Source organism: Notolepis coatsorum, assembly GCF_963971535.1.
Source record: "Notolepis coatsorum genome assembly, contig: SCAFFOLD_1585, whole genome shotgun sequence".
NCBI lineage: Eukaryota > Metazoa > Chordata > Actinopteri > Aulopiformes > Paralepididae > Notolepis > Notolepis coatsorum.
In genome coordinates this window covers 21374-41989 of record NW_028174377.1, presented here as the reverse complement: position 1 = coordinate 41989, position 20616 = coordinate 21374, and the positions used below count along the sequence as shown (strand labels likewise).

At 43.9% G+C, this 20616-nt stretch overlaps 1 protein-coding gene across 1 annotated transcript in view; it reads left to right on the top strand.

The window, feature by feature from the left end:
• Window positions 1-107: 107 nt before the first annotated feature.
• The window catches only part of macf1b (microtubule actin crosslinking factor 1b), a gene marked incomplete at both ends in the record, with an annotated part of 39803 nt that continues 19294 nt past the window's right edge, over window positions 108-20616 (top strand). Inside the window, 6 exons of the mRNA XM_084338598.1 lie at window positions 108-278; window positions 10561-10716; window positions 11171-11377; window positions 13954-14073; window positions 18452-18621; window positions 20444-20603. Of these exons, the coding sequence (XP_084194724.1) occupies window positions 108-278; window positions 10561-10716; window positions 11171-11377; window positions 13954-14073; window positions 18452-18621; window positions 20444-20603 (984 nt within the window). The remainder of the gene's footprint in view (window positions 279-10560; window positions 10717-11170; window positions 11378-13953; window positions 14074-18451; window positions 18622-20443; window positions 20604-20616) is intronic.

Sequence of the window (20616 nt, the reverse complement as noted above, 5' to 3'; positions counted from 1 at the left end):
ATCGGAGAGATGACGACAAACAGCCACGACAAACAAACAAAAAACAGACCGTCGTTTACACACTCGTCCTCTTCTCAAGTGCACGCGTCGCGTCTTTTGCTTCGCAGGAGCTGTGCGTCGCCTTTGAGGCGAAGGAGGAGCTGTATCAGCAGCTAACGAGCAAGGGCCAACATCTGCTCACCCTGGCTCCAGAGGGCCAGGACAACAACACCGAGCAGGACCTGCAGAACCTGCAGGACAAGTGGGAGGCTGTGCAGAGCAAGGTGGTGGAGAGAAAGGTGAGTGGGTTCAATGTGACGACTGGATGTGAGGTTTACTGTGACGACTGGATGTGAGGTTCACTGTGACGACTGGATGTGAGGTTTAATGTGACGACTGGATGTGAGGTTTAATGTGACGACTGGATGTGAGGTTCACTGTGACGCCTGGATGTGAGGTTTAATGTGACGACTGGATGTGAGGTTTAATGTGACGACTGGATGTAAGGTTTAATGTGACGACTGGATGTGAGGTTTAATGTGACGACTGGATGTGAGGTTTAATGTGACGACTGGATGTGAGGTTCAATGTGACGCCTGGATGTGAGGTTTAATGTGACGACTGGATGTGAGGTTCAATGTGACGACTGGATGTGAGGTTTAATGTGACGACTGGATGTAAGGTTCACTGTGACGACTGGATGTAAGGTTCAATGTGACGACTGGATGTGAGGTTCACTGTGACGACTGGATGTGAGGTTCACTGTGACGACTGGATGTAAGGTTCACTCTGACGACTGGATGTAAGGTTCACTCTGACGACTGGATGTGAGGTTCACTGTGACGACTGGATGTAAGGTTTAATGTGACGACTGGATGTGAGGTTCAATGTGACGACTGGATGTAAGGTTCACTGTGACGCCTGGATGTAAGGTTCACTGTGACGCCTGGATGTGAGGTTCAATGTGACGACTGGATGTGAGGTTCACTGTGACGCCTGGATGTAAGGTTCACTGTGACGCCTGGATGTGAGGTTCAATGTGACGACTGGATGTGAGGTTCAATGTGACGACTGGATGTGAGGTTCACTGTGACGACTGGATGTGAGGTTCAATGTGACGCCTGGATGTGAGGTTTAATGTGACGACTGGATGTGAGGTTTAATGTGACGACTGGATGTGAGGTTTAATGTGACGACTGGATGTGAGGTTCACTGTGACGACTGGATGTAAGGTTCAATGTGACGACTGGATGTGAGGTTTAATGTGACGACTGGATGTGAGGTTCACTGTGACGACTGGATGTGAGGTTTAATGTGACGACTGGATGTGAGGTTTAATGTGACGACTGGATGTGAGGTTTAATGTGACGCCTGGATGTGAGGTTCAATGTGACGACTGGATGTAAGGTTCACTCTGACGACTGGATGTAAGGTTCACTCTGACGACTGGATGTGAGGTTCACTCTGACGACTGGATGTGAGGTTCACTGTGACGACTGGATGTAAGGTTTAATGTGACGACTGGATGTGAGGTTCAATGTGACGACTGGATGTAAGGTTCACTCTGACGACTGGATGTAAGGTTCACTCTGACGACTGGATGTGAGGTTCACTGTGACGACTGGATGTAAGGTTTAATGTGACGACTGGATGTAAGGTTCACTCTGACGACTGGATGTAAGGTTCACTCTGACGACTGGATGTGAGGTTCACTGTGACGACTGGATGTAAGGTTTAATGTGACGACTGGATGTGAGGTTCAATGTGACGACTGGATGTAAGGTTCACTGTGACGCCTGGATGTAAGGTTCACTGTGACGCCTGGATGTGAGGTTCAATGTGACGACTGGATGTGAGGTTCACTGTGACGCCTGGATGTAAGGTTCACTGTGACGCCTGGATGTGAGGTTCAATGTGACGACTGGATGTGAGGTTCAATGTGACGACTGGATGTGAGGTTCACTGTGACGACTGGATGTGAGGTTCAATGTGACGCCTGGATGTGAGGTTTAATGTGACGACTGGATGTGAGGTTTAATGTGACGACTGGATGTGAGGTTTAATGTGACGACTGGATGTGAGGTTCACTGTGACGACTGGATGTGAGGTTTAATGTGACGACTGGATGTGAGGTTCACTGTGACGACTGGATGTGAGGTTTAATGTGACGACTGGATGTGAGGTTTAATGTGACGACTGGATGTAAGGTTTAATGTGACGACTGGATGTGAGGTTTAATGTGACGACTGGATGTGAGGTTCACTGTGACGACTGGATGTGAGGTTTAATGTGACGACTGGATGTGAGGTTTAATGTGACGACTGGATGTAAGGTTTAATGTGACGACTGGATGTGAGGTTTAATGTGACGACTGGATGTGAGGTTCAATGTGACGACTGGATGTGAGGTTTAATGTGACGACTGGATGTGAGGTTTAATGTGACGACTGGATGTGAGGTTCACTGTGACGCCTGGATGTGAGGTTTAATGTGACGACTGGATGTGAGGTTCACTGTGACGACTGGATGTGAGGTTTAATGTGACGACTGGATGTAAGGTTTAATGTGACGACTGGATGTGAGGTTCACTGTGACGCCTGGATGTGAGGTTTAATGTGACGACTGGATGTGAGGTTCACTGTGACGACTGGATGTGAGGTTCAATGTGACGACTGGATGTAAGGTTCAATGTGACGACTGGATGTAAGGTTCAATGTGATGACTGGATGTAAGGTTCAATGTGACGACTGGATGTAAGGTTTAATGTGACGACTGGATGTAAGGTTTAATGTGACGACTGGATGTAAGGTTCAATGTGACGACTGGATGTAAGGTTTAATGTGACGACTGGATGTGAGGTTCAATGTGACGACTGGATGTGAGGTTCACTGTGACGACTGGATGTAAGGTTTAATGTGACGACTGGATGTGAGGTTCACTGTGACGACTGGATGTAAGGTTTAATGTGACGACTGGATGTGAGGTTTAATGTGACGACTGGATGTAAGGTTCAATGTGACGACTGGATGTAAGGTTCAATGTGACGACTGGATGTGAGGTTTAATGTGACGACTGGATGTAAGGTTTAATGTGAAGACTGGATGTGAGGTTTAATGTGACGACTGGATGTGAAGTTTAATGTGGCGACTGGATGTGAGGTTTAATGTGACGACTGGATGTGAGGTTTAATGTGACGACTGGATGTGAGGTTTAATGAGACGACTGGATGTGAGGTTTAATGTGACGACTGGATGTAATGTTTAATGTGACGACTGGATGTAAGGATCACTGTGACGCCTGGATGTGAGGTTTAATGTGACGACTGGATGTGAGGTTTAATGTGACGACTGGATGTGAGGTTTAATGTGACGACTGGATGTGAGGTTCACTGTGACGACTGGATGTGAGGTTTAATGTGACGACTGGATGTGAGGTTTAATGTGACGACTGGATGTGAGGTTCATTGTGACGACTGGATGTAAGGTTCACTGTGACGACTGGATGTGAGGTTCACTGTGACGACTGGATGTGAGGTTCACTGTGACGACTGGATGTGAGGTTCAATGTGACGACTGGATGTAAGGTTTAATGTGACGCCTGGATGTGAGGTTTAATGTGACGACTGGATGTAAGGTTTAATGTGACGACTGGATGTGAGGTTTAATGTGACGACTGGATGTAAGGTTCAATGTGATGCCTGGATGTGAGGTTTAATGTGACGACTGGATGTGAGGTTTAATGTGACGACTGGATGTGAGGTTTAATGTGACGACTGGATGTGAGGTTCACTGTGACGACTGGATGTGAGGTTTAATGTGACGACTGGATGTGAGGTTCACTGTGACGACTGGATGTGAGGTTCACTGTGACGACTGGATGTGAGGTTCAATGTGACGACTGGATGTGAGGTTCAAAGTGACGACTGGATGTGAGGTTTAATGTGACGACTGGATGTGAGGTTTAATGTGACGACTGGATGTGAGGTTCACTGTGACGACTGGATGTGAGGTTTAATGTGACGACTGGATGTGAGGTTTAATGTGACGACTGGATGTAAGGTTTAATGTGACGACTGGATGTAAGGTTCACTGTGACGACTGGATGTGAGGTTTAATGTGACGACTGGATGTGAGGTTTAATGTGACGACTGGATGTGAGGTTTAATGTGACGACTGGATGTGAGGTTTAATGTGACGACTGGATGTGAGGTTCACTGTGACGACTGGATGTGAGGTTTAATGTGACGACTGGATGTGAGGTTTAATGTGACGACTGGATGTGAGGTTTAATGTGACGACTGGATGTGAGGTTCAATGTGACGACTGGATGTGAGGTTTAATGTGACGCCTGGATGTGAGGTTTAATGTGACGACTGGATGTGAGGTTCAATGTGACGACTGGATGTAAGATTTCCCACATGACAGGTTTACGTGGTTAGAGGGTTGGGGGGGGGGGGGGGGGGTGTGAGTTAATCTAGCCTGAAAGGGGCTTGGTTTGTGTACATCGGTACGTGTGAATGATGAGAGATGAGACTTAAGCAGGTTAGATGACTGAAAGTGGTATCAGTATTATTATTATAATTTTTGGTCAAAAGTTCTGAAACTATTTACTGGGACAGGTGGAAATGTACCTGGGTTGTATGTGTGGGGGAAAAAACTCAGCCAGATTTGGGAATACATATAATCTATTTACTCTAAAGCGTTTTTCGGCATGTGAGACAAACCCGCCGAATCTCTCATGTTTTTGGGGGACCCATCAGACAAGGGCCCCCACGGCCCATCGCGGGGGGCCCCGGCCCTTAGTTTTAAGACCCCCCTGCCCCTTCTTAAGTTCACGACTCGTAACTTGTAGGTTCGGATCATCCTCCAATGAGAGATCGCTGACGTGCAGCACGTTCTTGGCAGAGAGGCTGGTGTATGACTTATGGATGATCCCTGTAGTGGAGTGATCTGAACAGCGTAAAAAGAGGGGGCTGGCCTGGCAGGTCCACGTAGGATGTGGTTGAACCGTTTCACCCGGAGATCACAGCCGGCTGGTGGCTGAGTCAGAGCGGACCAGCGGTGGTCTCGTCTCATCTCCCCCGACGAGCGAGAGGAAACAGAGCCCTGCGCGGGCGGCTACATGGTGAACACATGACCGGCGATTTGCGGTAAAGTGAGACAGGAATAATGAGCGTTAGGAGAATCAGGGACACGTTTCAAACCGTAAAAATGACCCTGTGGCTTTGTGTCACTCCTGGACATTTGTTATTTCATTGACATAATAATAATAATCAAACAGATACTTGGGAATGGGTATTACGTGACCTAGAAGACAGAATACTAGACGCCGTGGGATTGAGTCAACCGTAAAAGTACAGGCTTTTTTTTTCTTTTTTTTTTTTAAATAGAAGCAGTGGCGTTTTGGCCGCTCCGGCCAGCAACACTGAATGTCCACATAAACAATAAGTATATAATAGTATACTTGACAAATTACTTGACAAATTATGACATACAGTATAGACCAAAATGGCACAAAAAAAAACAATAAAACCTAATATAACACAAGCTGTAAGCAATGTATTTAAACAAAGAAACAAGAGGAATTCATATACAATTAATTTTGTCTCAAGTGCCATGCTTTCTCCAAAAATCCTGCAAAACTGAAGATGTCCTCCACAAAAAAACAACTCAACATACAACTCTCAGACAATTTGAATTTTCTCAAATAAAGCCCTCCTCAAATCGGTGTACAAAGGGCAATACAAAACAAAATGATATTCATCCTCCACCACTCCCAGATCACACAGAACACACAACCGCTCCTCCTCAGGTTTACCTTGGAATCGACCCACTTCCACAGCCAATGGCAGGGTGCCAGACCTCAACTGGGCACACAGAGACCTCCGTCTTCTCTTTAAGTTTAACATTACATAAGGTTCAGTAAAATACTCATTTTCAATTACAACATATTTTCTAAGTTTAGGTTTTTTTCCATATCTCCACCTTCCACTTATCCAGGTACAAGAATGTGTCCTGGTGCAAATGGTGCAAAGACATACCGACAGGTTTCACAGTACAACCTGTTAGGGATGCTCGATATTGGCTTTTTTACCGATACCGATATTCCGATATTGTCCAACTCTTAATTTCCGATACCGATATCAACCGATATCAACCGATACCGATATATGCAGGGTTTCCCCGTCCAAAAAACAGAATAATTTCAGGTAACTAATAATTTCACTGGATATATATATAACAAATATTGTTATTGTTTTTTATTTTTTTTAAACCGATACCGATATTTTCCGATATCACATTTTACTGCCGATATCGGCCGATAATATCGGTCGGCCGATAATATCGGACATCCCTACAACCTGTGAAAGATAACCATTGGTATTAACTGTTGATAATCTGTCCTTGTACCTGCCATGCAGCCACATAGTATTATATAGGGACTGTTCATAAGAACTTATAGGTAAAAATATTGAATACATTGATAGAAGTGTCAGTACATTATATTGAGTACATTGATAGAATGTCACCTGTTCCCAAATCTGGGGACCCTACTGTTTATAATCATAAATCTATCAATACAACCTTTTCCAAACATTTTCAAGATCGCCAAATGATTGACGGAGCTAGAGCCCCGGGAGTCTGGGTGGTAATCTGACTCTGCTGTGTACTTTGGCACACGCCTCACATATCAGCATGTAACTCGAGAACCGCTGAACGGATTTTGTCGCCTGAAACGGCAATCGACAGGCAACAAATATTCTATATATATATATATATATTGTATTCAAAGAAATGCACACCCGAGCCGCTAGAGGTCGGCAAAGTCGCGAATCGCCTTCAACACGGCCCACATATGGGCCCTTGGATGTTAAGAGGTTGTGTTTCTTTTTCAAATGTAGCCAAGAGTAGAGACCTTAACCCTATCAAAACAGCAGTCAAAGTGTATATTAAAATTTTTACATATGGTTTTAAGATTTACCGAAAATAAGAATTTATTTATCAAAAAAATTCGAATTACCGTATATCTCTTTTATCGTAAAACCGCGAGGAAATGACTAAATCCAGATTTAACACTGCCATTGGATGGAGGAGCTTTTTCCCTAGCCATAGATGTATGATTTGGCCATAATAAGGTCACGGTCAAGTTCAAGGTCAAATGTGAATTTATAATTCAAATGGATTATAATTTATTACTGTATCCACAAATCCTTCTGTTTAATCATCTTGCCTTTATTCATTTGCTTAGAGTTTTTGTACACTTGATCTCAAGAAGGTGGTGAATGAGCTCAGTGAGCGAGCTCGGTGGTTGCACAATTGTAACATGGTGTTATTCACCGGCAAAGATGCAAAAAGAAAATCATAATTTATATTCTCCTTTGTTTCATCACAATTTACTCAAGCCTAGTAGTAACAGACACAATATTCCTGACACAGGGAATACATTCCCCCAGGTCCCTGGATGTTCATAGATACCAAGAACATGCAAATTGACCTTGTAGAAGTGGAGCAATCTTTCATTTACTTGGACATGTACCTTTAGGCGACATTTCTGAAAACAGGGCTACAGTTTAACAGGTTAACAGCTAACACTGCCTGGCTCTCTCCCTGCTGGATATAATATAAAGATCTACCTGCTTGATATGATATAAAGATCTTCCTGCTGGATATAATATAAAGATCTCCCTGCTGGATATAATATAAAGACCTACCTGCTTGGCTCTCTCCCTGGCGTCGTCAGTATTACACTATTACAGTGTCAGGCGTCCTCTTATCACGAATGGATGGTGTTGTAGAGTCCGCTTTTGAGCGTTTTAACGATAGCGCTAAGCTAACGGCTAAACGCTAGTTAGCTTAGCCTTTACTAGTAACATTGCTGCATCGATTATATGCATTATATTGAATGTCATTGATCTACTGGTCGACCACGGCCGACTGGTTGGGCACCACTGGTCTAATAGAAATAAATGCATTCGAACAAGAAAGTATAGTATACAGCAATGGCTAACGGCTAACGCTAGTTAGCTAGCCTGTTCAGAAGCTCACATTATCCCATCGCTTGTGGCAATTATATTGCATGTCATTGATCTACTGGTCGACCACGGCCGACTGGTTGGGCACCACTGGTCTAATAGAAATAAATGCATTCGAACAATGTATAGACATAGCAATGGCAAACAAAATTGCCAGGCCTAACCGCCCCCACTAGCGCGCACCTGCGACCACCTATTTCAGCGGTCCAGGTTCAGCGCCCCCGGGGACGAATCAGCGGGGGGCGGGGACGGGGGACAGCGTTCTCACTCAGACAGACACACCCTTTTCTGATGCGAGCCGGGTCTGATTCGACACAGAGCAGTGAGTGAGAAAGGGCCCTCAGGAGACGAGGCCCGGTTGTGATGATTACATGTTAAGTGGACAATGGGGGGCAGCTAGAGGGAGTCAGCTGACAAGAAGTCAGCTGCTTCTCTTCAGAGGCCTGAAAAGACCTCCTGACCAAATCCTTAAGAAGGTAACAACAGGAGATAGGATTAGTATTTTGAGTGGGTTCTGAGTGGACAGTAAGAAGCAGGAAGGGCCATTAATTAAGACAATAATTTTGTGATTAGGGGAAAAACAAGGAGGGGTGTCATGCTAGTGTATATAAACTTGAACCAGAGAGAGAAAAGCTCAGCTCTGTCTGTGTAGCTCCCTGCCCTGCGACTCAATGGTTCCTGTCTGCTGTAGAAATCTGACATCGAGGTGTGAGACTGTGAGTATAAATCTTAGGACAGGCCTGAGGGCATAGGGACTTTACATTCTGTGAACTGAACTTAATTTTGTAATAAAGCCTTGGAATTAAGAAGTATTTTGAGACTCAATTATCACACAACGGTAATCCACACAACATCCTGGACCACCAACCAACTCGTCTTCAGAATTGTTACCACAGTAGCTAAACATTATTTATGCTCAAATGAGTGCAAAACACCAAAAATCGTAGTGTCCCTACCAAAGCTCAAACCAAACCTGGCGTCAGTACCCCAAACTATACATATCACTGTCCATACATTTAGTATTTTTTCTTTTAACCTGTATTCATACAGGTAAGTTAGTGGGAACAAGTTCTCTTTTACAATAACGACCGCTCCAAGGTGCGACGATAAAACATTATGTAAAAATAAAAAGCATAGCCTACACTGTAAACTCTCTGAAGCCTATCGCCGGTTAATTCCCGTTTACAGGTAATACAAATACCACTATATAGCTGCATTGAAGTGTGGCCACTGGCTCACTAACATGTAACACAACACAACGTTTCTACTCCAGAACGGACCTCTGTGAAGCTAACTAAGCCTATGACAACAATGTGACTAAAAGAGAGTTTGGTGAGCTAGCTAGTTAGCTACACCGACCACACGTTTCAAATAAAAGAAGAGGATTCTGATACTGAAATGATTCCTGAATTCTGACCAACGTAACTTTAGTTTTTTGCGCTGGTATTGATAGATCGCTACAGTACAACTCCTCATTTTACTGGACCACACTCTATGTGACCCACAATGCACCTTGGGAGCTACTGTATAAGCCATTAGTTGTGTAAAGCTTGTAATGTCATTACCTCAACGATAATTGAATGTGATGAGGATATTGCAGTGGCCCTTTCACATCTGTTTGTGTGGTTATAGCAAAACAGATATTTGTCAACGGTGCACTGAAGACATACTGGATACATCTCTCCCATTCAGTCACAAAGATTATCTGTTTTTTTTGTATAAGTCTATTACCAGTGCGTTCTCCTGTGTTCTGTTTCAACCTCCTAACAGATGCCGACTTCCTTTTATACTGTAGATCAACTATAAATCATTATTGTCGTTGCCTTAGTGTTGTAGTAACCAAACAGACTGTGTGCACATCCGAATAGTAGTGTGTGGCTGGTTGACTGCGACCGACTCATCCATAGTTTACAGTAGTCGCCCCCCCCCCCCCCCCGAGGAGCGCATCCTTGCACTTTCTCAGGGTTAAGGCACTGAGATCCCACCCCCATTGCTACGTCAACCTGGATATTGATTCACAGGGCAGTGAGACCCCACTGCTGTCACCAATGTAACTGTAAATGTAAATGTAAATTTTTTTTTATTTTTTTTTTTAATCTAACCCTAACTAAACTAACCTACACTGTAGCACTCAACACTTTGATCAACATTGTTACTCAGCTGATAGAGTTGTGCCCTTCCTGAAGACTTGTCTTACAGAACTTGTAAGTCCGTCAGCTAAATGACTAAATGTAAAATGTAAATGTAACTGAGTGGATTTTAATCTGAGTGGATTTGAACCTGGATTTGAACCTTGGACGGTCCCACAGGTGGCCGCACTATCCAGCTGAGTTAAAGGGTCTGACCCGTTAGCAGGTGCTGGTTGACTGAGTCATTAGTAGTTTACACTACTACTAAATATTGAAGTTATTGCCTATTCTAAGACCACTGCGTATAAAACAGACAGTAAGACCCTTGCACCCTCTGTGTATGCCTACGTGTAGCTAGACTGGCTCTCACCCCCCCCCCCCCCCCCTCTCTCTCTCTCTCTCTCTCTCTCTCTCTCTGTAGGCGAAGCTGGAGGAAGCGTTGACTCTGGCTACTGACTTCCACAACTCCCTACAGGACTTCATTAACTGGTTGACTCAGGCTGAACAGACTCTCACCATGGTCTCCCCTGCCTCTCTCATCATGGAGACCATAATGTTCCAGATCGACGAGCACAAGGTAACATATGGACAGACAGACAGACAGATGATTGACTGGCTTGCTGGCTGACTGACTAACCCTGATCCGAACTGATAAAGTCAAAACATACACACCGATATGCACACACACACACACACACACACACGCACGCACGCACGCACGCACGCACGCACGCACGCACGCACGCACGCACGCACGCACGCACACACACACACACACACACACACACACACACACACACACACACACACACACACACACACACACACACACACACACACACACACACACACACACACACACACACACACACACGCGCGCGCGCACACACACGCGTACATTTACCCATTCACTCACATTCACACACCGATGGCGGAGGCGACCATGCGAGGTGCCTCAGCGCCTCGTTGCGGAGGCCGATGCCACTTGGGGGGACAGAGGACGTCATGGTCTTGCTCCTACTTGTCCGCAGGTGTTTGTGATGGAGGTGAACTCCCACAGGGACAGCATCATCGAGCTGGACAAGACCGGCGCCCACCTGAAGTACTTCAGTCAGAAGCAGGACGTGGTGCTGATCAAGAACCTGCTGGCCAGCGTGCAGGGCCGCTGGGAGAAGCTGGTGCAACGCTCGGTGGAGAGAGGCCGGCTGCTGGACGACGCCCGGAAGAGAGCCAAGCAGGTAACGTCACGGTGACCAATCGCAGCCACTCTTATTGTCTGGAACCAAATACGGCCACGCCCCATTCCCAGTAAAAAGTGGGAATCTCTAGAATGGGTTTCGGGGCGCCGCTGTATACGGAAGTGACGATAGACAACACTTTCTGTTGTCAGTAGATGGCAGCATTGGTTTAAAATTAAAAGGTGAAAATGTTGAAAACTACATGAATACATTTCCCAAGATCCTTAGCACAGGTCACAGGTCACTGGGATGTGTCTATTCTTTGCCGTGATCTGAACAGCGGTAAACTATTACTGCGACCTCGGTATAGCGGCCGCGAATGGTAAACTAATTATCTTAACAAAAGTGCGCTGGTAGCGTTACATATGTTGTCTAAAGGGGGACATAATATGGTACAATTTAAGATTTGAATGATAATCGGCATATAAAGGACAACATAAAGCATCGTTAATTTGTAAGAAACCTCAATGAAAAAGAATCCTATAAAAATGTGGACGCATTTGGTCTACGTTCCCTTAGGTCTTTATATTATGTCCAGCAGGGAGAGAGAGCCAAGCAGGTAGATCCTTATATTATGTCCAGCAGGGCTGCCGTTGACCAACAATGATGACATTCTATCGACTGATCGGTCGGTTGGTTTTCGTGGTGGATTATGATTTTTTATTAATTATATTGTAGACGGATCAAAATAGGTTTAATAGTAAAAACAATTAATACAAAGTACATGTAGATTAAATTGAGCTTAAGTAGAGACGGGTGTGGGCGCCATATAGCCCCTGGCCTCTCACTTAGGTGTGAAATAAAGTATTGTTCGGGGCAACCAAAAGGATTCCTCGACAGTTTAACTGACAAATCTGTAACATTTTGAATGTCCCCACATGGAATCACGCAGAGGAACCTCCTTAAGGATAAAATAAACTCACAAAGAACAAATCAACTAGAAAAGTATTGGTGGACTGAGACCAAAACGATGGATTAGTCAACTAGTAGTGGACTAAAGGGGGCCGGCCCCCTAATGTCGAGCGGAGAGAAGAATAATGTGCATATTACTGTGCTCTGAATTACGTAGAGAGTTGGACCCACCTCCCGTCCATCTAAGCGGGTAAGGGTGTCTACCTGGCGAGCTACCAATTGACCCAGTTATCTCTCTGTGGTCAGAATCTGAGCATAGTGAGGCGGCTAGGTGGTGCAGTGGGCAAGGCGCTCGCCACCAATGCAGGAGACGCTGGGTTCAAGCCCAGCTCTCCGCATTGCTATCAGCTTGGCTGGTCGTTCATACTAATACAATTGGCAGTGTTAGGGGTGGGAAGCTGATGGGTGGGGATCGGACGTTGTGGACAGCGACTCCTACAGGTCGGTTGGTGCCCCTGCGCAGCAGAATCAGGAAGCGACGGGGGCGGCGTGCCCTCCAAACGCAGACCCTCGCCGCTGAGAGATCGCGCTGTGCAGGTGAAAAGATGCAACGGCTGCCTCCTCGTGTACCGAAGGGGACACGTGATGGAAGGCTTCGTCCACATTGCAGCCGGCTTGTGGGAGGCATGGCCTAACAGCGTTCGAGACAGGGGAGGGTAGAATTGGACGATACGAAATTGGGGACGGGAGAAAAATAGAAAATGGGAGAAAAAGTAGATAAAAAAAAAGAATCTGAGCATAGTGACTGATCGGTCTGTAGATACTTCACTTAAAACGGTCAACTCGCTGAATGGAGGTCGGTCAGGGGGGCACAGTACTTTCAGAACCTTTACCTCTATATTCCTCAGACCCATTTTACTGGTCGATCCAGTTCGGCTATACAGTACATTAACACAACTGGGCCCCTCTTCTTGGCAGTGACATCAAAAGAACTCGGCAGACTTCTTGATCGCCATTTTTTTTCTTCTTCTGTGTGAAAGCTGGTGTCGGCCAAGCTAAGGAATCAAACCCCCACGAAATGTAAATTTCGTAAAAGAGAAAGAAAACTCCTTCGCACACGTCCGCTTTTCAGTCGAACAACCTTCTTTAGATGAACCGTCGTGAGAAGGTGCAGAGGTGACGACGCGTGTTTCTTTCCCTTCATCAATGTGTTTATACTACAGACGGACAGGTTGACGTAGTAGTAGACACGGTGTGTATTATTATTATCCTCTGGGAACATGACACGATGACATTTTTTATTAAGAATTGAGCTGTAAGGTACTGAATGACGTGACAATAAAGGAATCTGAATCTGAATCTGAATGTCTTTGGTAACACGTTCAAGAGCCAATAAAACACATTTTCATCAGCGCGGGCGGTGGGCCCGTCACACTTATTACACATTACTCTCTGGAACAGCCCCGACAGCCAATCAATCTAAACCAGATTAAACAACATTGGACCGATAATAAATCAGAGTGAAATAAGAGCTTGCAGAAAAGCAAATGAGCTCTTAACACTGGTGTTCATTTCCCCCTCACACTCTCTCTCTCTCTCTTTTTCTCTCTCTCTCTCTCTCTCTCTCTCTCTCTCTCTCTCTCTCTCTCTCTCTCTCTCTCTCTCTCTCTCTATCTCTCTCTCTCTCTCTCTTTCTTTCTTTCATTATTTCTTTTTTTTTTCAGTTCCACGAAACCTGGACCAAGCTGATGGAATGGTTGGATGAGTCGGAGAAATCCTTGGACTCCGAAGTGGAAATCGCCAACGATCCTGACAAGATCAAGACACAGCTGGCCCAGCACAAGGTGAGCGAGTCCCAATCCCCTCCTATGATATCTCTCTCTCTCTCTCTCTCTCTCTCTCTCTCTCTCTCTCTCTCTCTCTCTCTCTCTCTCTCTCTCTCTCTCTCTCTCTCTCTCTCTCTCTCTCTCTCTCTCTCTCTCTCTCTCTCTCTCTATTATTATACGTGGGGCGGTGCCATATTCAATCAGTTTCAGTAACTACAGTATATAACCAGACCTGCAAACTGATAAGAGGTGAACATTTTGACATGTTTGTAAACCAAACCCATTGTCCCCCTGAAGAAAATCGTTGTGTGATTTTAACATGTAAACGAAACACTCAAAGAAGAAAATAAATGGAAAAGACAACCCGTGTCAGGGTCTGACAGCACTACAATTATACATTTTCATATCATAATATCATAACAGGCTGAGACTCACTTTTTTTCGCTGCCGGTAGAAATCCGTACGAATTGGAAGAGCCGTCTCGCGCTAACCCTTCGATAAGCTTTGTGGTCCGGGCATAACTGTGTCCATAAATCCATTTTGTTAGATCGAACACTGTCTGAATGTATCTTGTGATTATTATCAATGTCCAACGACGACAACAACTATTAGCATCCTGTCTCTCGAGTCCCTGCGTCCATTATTGATGTCGTCATCAGTCCGCGCACCCCCTAACACACCAAATGACTCTGCTTGGGGCGCTAGAAAAATCGCCCTTCAGGCATCATATTTGAAGCCGCTGATTGGCTAAATTTAGTTGCTAGGTGCATTTATGTTGCCCTGTGCATTTCAATTGGCTGTGTTGCGCGATGACGCCCAGTCAGTGGGGCGATATTTCTAGCGCCGAGGGGATGAACAGGACGCACAAACAATGATTTATATTTGATATTGTGCATTTTAAACACAAACTTAAAATGATTAATTATTCTTTTTTAATTTTTTTTTAATTTTTTTTTAATTTTTTTTGCTGTCGAAATATATTATTATTGAAAAATCCAAAACCACTTTCCACCAGGGGAAGCGGCGCCCTAGTGCCCTCTAGGGACCAGCCGCCATTGGTACTAACTAACGTTTTATCAACCTATTGCGAAATATAGTCATTGTAACTCGCTAGACGCGGTCAAATGACAATTTTCCATCATGCCGATTGCCATTTCACATTCAATACATCCCATTATCTCCACGTGGATGGTCGTCACAGCGATGTGTCGTCACAGTTTTCTCCCTGCGTCACTAGCTGCTAGTCCCGCCTCCTTTTGACTTACTTTGTGATTCAGGGTCTGGTCCTGCTGCCCTCATTGGTGCTTTCTCCGGTTGGACCCTGAATCCGGCCTATCTCTGTCTGTTACTAGGCAGAGTTCATATATACATATCAGGCCTGTTGACCAGAATAATATACAACACCTGAAATCAGCCAGACTGGAAACACTTTCAGACTGAATCATGAAAACGACGTGGAATGCAGTTTAGTCTGAGGGTCAGGCTAGACTGTCTGGTGAGGACGCTTGTAGGAATTCATAGTAGTAGGAGGAGTCCTCCTCATGGCACCGGAGAGGAAGCTCCTGAAGCAGGAGGATCTGGTGGGTGATGACCTACAGCGCCTCCCTGAGGACAGCAGCTGGAATGGTTGGTAAACTGGATGGATGAGAGGGGTCAGAGTTTAACAAACCGTCTGAGGAAATACAGGCAGTTGTTTGATTTGCATGATTTGTTTTTTTCTAGTGGTATATAGACTAGTCAGTCTAAATATTTATTGTCTTCGGACTTTAGTTTAGTTTATTTGACAATTATTAAAATACATTACATGTTACAACAAGTCATGCATCCTAAAATTATCAAGGATAGCACAAAAAAGTCACAGACTTATTTCCATTGTGGTCCTTGGTCTCAGCAGCACATGGTATTTACATAAACATGTATTACACATTATTACCATCAGCCTACAGTATATTGCTAAAAATACAACATTATTAATTAAATATACAAATACAATATACAAAATTTACAGACACACTAAAACTACACTACATTAAAAACTAGAACCTTCCTGAGTCACTCTGGGACATTTTCTAGGAGCCATTTCCTAACGTTCACCTTGAAACTATACAGGTTCACGATCTGTTTGGTGATCAAAGGCAACTCATTCCACCCCTGTGCTCCTCTGGTGTTGTGTGAGCAGATTGTGCTAATCCCATCATAATCCCTGGATCATGGACTATGTATTAGAGACGTCCCCCTGCGTTTGGATACGTTTTTTTTTAATCCGGTGGATGAAAGGCGCTTGAGTTTTGACCCCCTTTTTTGTTGTCGTTTCCGTCCGACTGGGTTCTTGTTGTCAAAACAGTTCACCAACCCCCAGTGGGTCCCCCACCCCCCACAGAGTAGATTATAGGATACTAGCTGGAATGCCAGCAGTGGTAGGGAAGGAAATCCCTTCCGTGGGAGACCACTCTTTTAGAGGATGTCCAGCGGGTCAATCCACTTCCCATGCCATACCCCCCTTTTTTTTTATCCACTTTTTCTCCCATTTTCTATTTTTTCTCCCATCCCAATTTCGTATCGTCCAATTCAACCCTCCCCTGTCTCGAACGCTGTTTCTTGCCTCCCACAAGCCGGCTGCAATGTGGACTAAGTCATACATAGCACGAGTCCCCTCCGGTACTTGAGGTAACAGCAGTCGCATCTTTCCACCTGCGCGGCTCGATCTTTCAGCGTCAGGGGTCTGCGCTTTGGAGGGGCGCCGCCCCCATCGCTTCCTGATTCTACTGCGCAGGCGCACCAACCGACCTGTAGGAGTCGCTGTCCACAACGCCCGATCCCCACCCATCAGTTTCCCTCCCCGTAATACTGCCAATGTGTATTAGTACGGACGACCAGCTAAACTGAAAGCAATGTGGAGCGCTGGGCTCGAACAGGCGAACCCAGCGTCTACTGTATTCGTGGTGAGCACCTTGCCCACTGCATCACGTAGCCGCCCCCCATGCCATACCTTTTGAAAATGGAAACTGATTTTGTAGTTTTGTATTTGCTTTATTGGAAGGTATCTTCATTTTTAGTCATTTAATTATCATGTCTAAATCTTACCTTGGAGACGACTTTGACTCGTCGATGGAAAATAGGTTCCGTTTATCGCACCTCAAATTACTTATCAAACATTTAACGCATAAACAAAGCTTTCACAGCTGTTTTAGCTGCCATGCAGCATACTGTACTTGTAACATGAGCTCAGTCAGTCTAAGGTCCCCAGAGTTTGCTCTGGACAGGGGAAATCTGCATTTTGCTATTATACCTCTAGCTCAGTGGTTCCCAAAGTCGGGGTCGCAGCCACGGGAGGGCCGCGAGATCATTTCCCCCAAAAAAAAAAGAAAAAAATCAAATTTTTTTATTTTTTATTTTTATTTATTTTTCAGGCCACTGAACTTAGAAGCAGGCCAGGACAGTGTTTCTAGTTGTATTCTAAAATTCTATTATATTGTATTCTAAAATGTGACTATATGGTTTTATATTAACTTAATAAATAAACAAAAACGAAAAATCTACTTCAACGAACATTTCAAACTAAATAACAGATTATGCACATAAAACGCTGAAAACAACCGAAGCAACAATAGTATTTTAATGAGGCTATTATTATTATCATTATTATTTTGCAACAAGTTAGCCCTCTCATAAATAGCACATATAAATGAATAACTAACTTGAACTAACTTAATAGGATTGAAGTGATATTTGGCTTAAAAAATCGGTCACCTGGCAAAAAAAAAAAAAAAAAAAAGAAGCCTGACGATGTGCATTGGGCCGCGGCTCTCTGACGCCTTCTTTTCTGGGTCCCGGCCTGAAAAGTTTGGGAACCCCTGATCTAGCTCATGGAATGAACTCCAACAGTCCTTAAAGCTTGATTCTCCCCTCTGTTGCAGAGTTTAAACCCTTGATCTCCAACCTTTGTCAGTCAAGTGTTACGTGTTTTAATTGATTTGTTATCCTTGCTTTTTGTCACGTCTTGTTGTCTTATTGTTATCTTATATGTTGTGTGATTTTAGAGTATATTCTTTTTTTTTTTTGCTTATTTCTTATGTACACTCGATGTGACTGTAAATGAGGGAAACCTCAGTTGCCTTTTGAAATGAAATAAAAGTAAAATTTGCAATGAAAAATATATTCCCCCCCCCCCCATCGTTTTCTTTTTTTTTTGGATTGAGGATTGGGTCTTTAATTGGACACATTTAAAAACACATCATGTGTTTTTTTTAATGAAACACATTTATTTAAATTCTTTAATTTGTCTATAGTGGCCCACTGCTGATGAATCAATAATGGGGAGTCGATACTGAACTCGTGACAGGACGTCTCTAGAATACTGCTAACTATTTCTCTCCGTTCTGAACGACGCCTGCAGGAATTCCAGAAAGCTTTGGGGAGCAAGCACTCCGTGTACGACACCACCGCCCGCACCGGGCGCGCTCTGAAGGACAAGACGGGCCTGCAGGACGACAAGCAGAAGCTGGAGGACATGCTGAGCGAACTGAGAGACAAGTGGGACACCGTCTGCGGCAAATCCGTGGAGCGGTAAAGACGACGTCTTCTCACTTTTTTCACTGACGACTTGCGGGGGAAGTCGTCAGTGAATCCAAAATGTGGTGTTTTTTTCATTTTGGAATTGAAAATCCCACCCGTTTTTTCACGTGCCGAGTAAAATGTTTAATTAAACGGAAACCTGTTTTAAAAACCTCATTGAATGATACAAAAAAAAATCCAGATTGTTAAACAGTGTTTCAGTGTTCAGTATAGAAAGCTATCCGGCGGCACGTTAGCCTAGCTTAGCAAAAATGTATGGAAGCGGATACGGACCAGCTAGCCTAGCTGTTGGCTAAAAACACCTGTCCCGGCGTTTTAAGGCCATCATTCCTTTGTGCTAAGCTAAGCTAGCTTGCAACTGGATAGCTCTCTACTGAACGCACAGAGAGAAAATTGGTATCTATCTTCTTGTCTGACTCTGGAGAAGACGATAAGCATTTCCCATAATGTTGGTGTGTTCCTTTAATTAATAGCACTCACACCCAATGAGGTATATAGCCTGATGGATGTAAGAAAAAAATTGCTGTGACTTTAATGCAGCAACACAAAATATCAGCGTGTGTGATGCTCCCATGAACGTGACGGTCTCATGAACGCAACGTGGCTGAAACTGAAATGTCACAGCAAGCGGAGAGAGGACTGTTCGTTCATTCATTCATTCATTCATTCATTCATTCATTCATTCAATCTTTATTCAATCTCAAAGGGTCATCGAGAGCACACTCTCATTCACAATGATGCACATAATAAATACAAAGACAATGCGGAAAAACGGAAAGGTCAATGAATCAATTGAACAATTTAAAATAATTAAAACTGCAGACTGTGGTCAAAATTTGGCTATAAAAATATTTCAACTGACCGATGGATACTAAAGTATTGTGTTTTAAAGTGCATTGCGAAACGTTCCATGTGTCGGGGACACAGAAGCTAAAAGCAGATTTTCCTAATTCAGTGTAAACTTTGAGGATCCTTAAGTGTAAAAGCCAATCACCAGAGCAAGTATGATAAGGCACAGAGCTCCAGTCCAGCAATGACGTGATGTAGGGGTGGAAGATCACCAACAATGGCTTTATACACCAGTTATGACTTATGCCTTGAGATGATCACATTAACCGAATGAGTATTGGTTATTGAAGACCGACGGTAACCGTGACAAGACTTCTCCAAAAGAAGACCTTTGGTATTAACTATAGTGCTGTCAGGCAATTAAAAAAATGAATCTAATTAATTACAAGATTTGTAATTAATTAATCTAATTAATCGCATTTTAATCGCATAACCATTTTATGCCTGATATTCTATAATCATATTTCAAATTGCATGTGTCCGGATGGCAGAATTCAGTACTGTATCTATACAAAACCTTCTGTTTAATCATCTTCCATCTATTAATTTGCTTAGATTTTTCAGGTCTGGTCAATTTGAGCATTGTGTTATTCACAGTCAAAGATAAAAAAATTTTTATTGATATTCTCATTTGGTTCATCACAATTTACTCAAGCCTAGTAACAGACACAGTATTTCTGACACTGGGAATACATTCCCTGAGATCCATAGATGTCCCTAGAATCAGATACCAAGAACATGCAAATGAAACATATAAAAAAAAAAGTCTGTAAATGTGTATTCTACGTTCCTATGGAATGAATGAGATAAAAAAAAATCATTAAAATATTTATTTTGTTTTTATTAATTTTTAGTTAATTTTCATAACGCGATAATTTGCTGTGTAATTAATTTATCTAATTAACGTGATAAACTGACAGCCCTCGTATTAACCGTTGATAATCTGTCCTTGTATACCTGCCAGGCAAAACAAGCTGGAGGAGGCCCTGCTGTTCTCGGGTCAGTTCACAGATGCTCTCCAGGCGCTGATCGACTGGCTGTACAGAGTGGAGCCTCAGCTGGCCGAGGACCAGCAGGTCCACGGAGACATCGACCTGGTCCTCAACCTCATTGACAACCACAAGGTAGGAGGACACA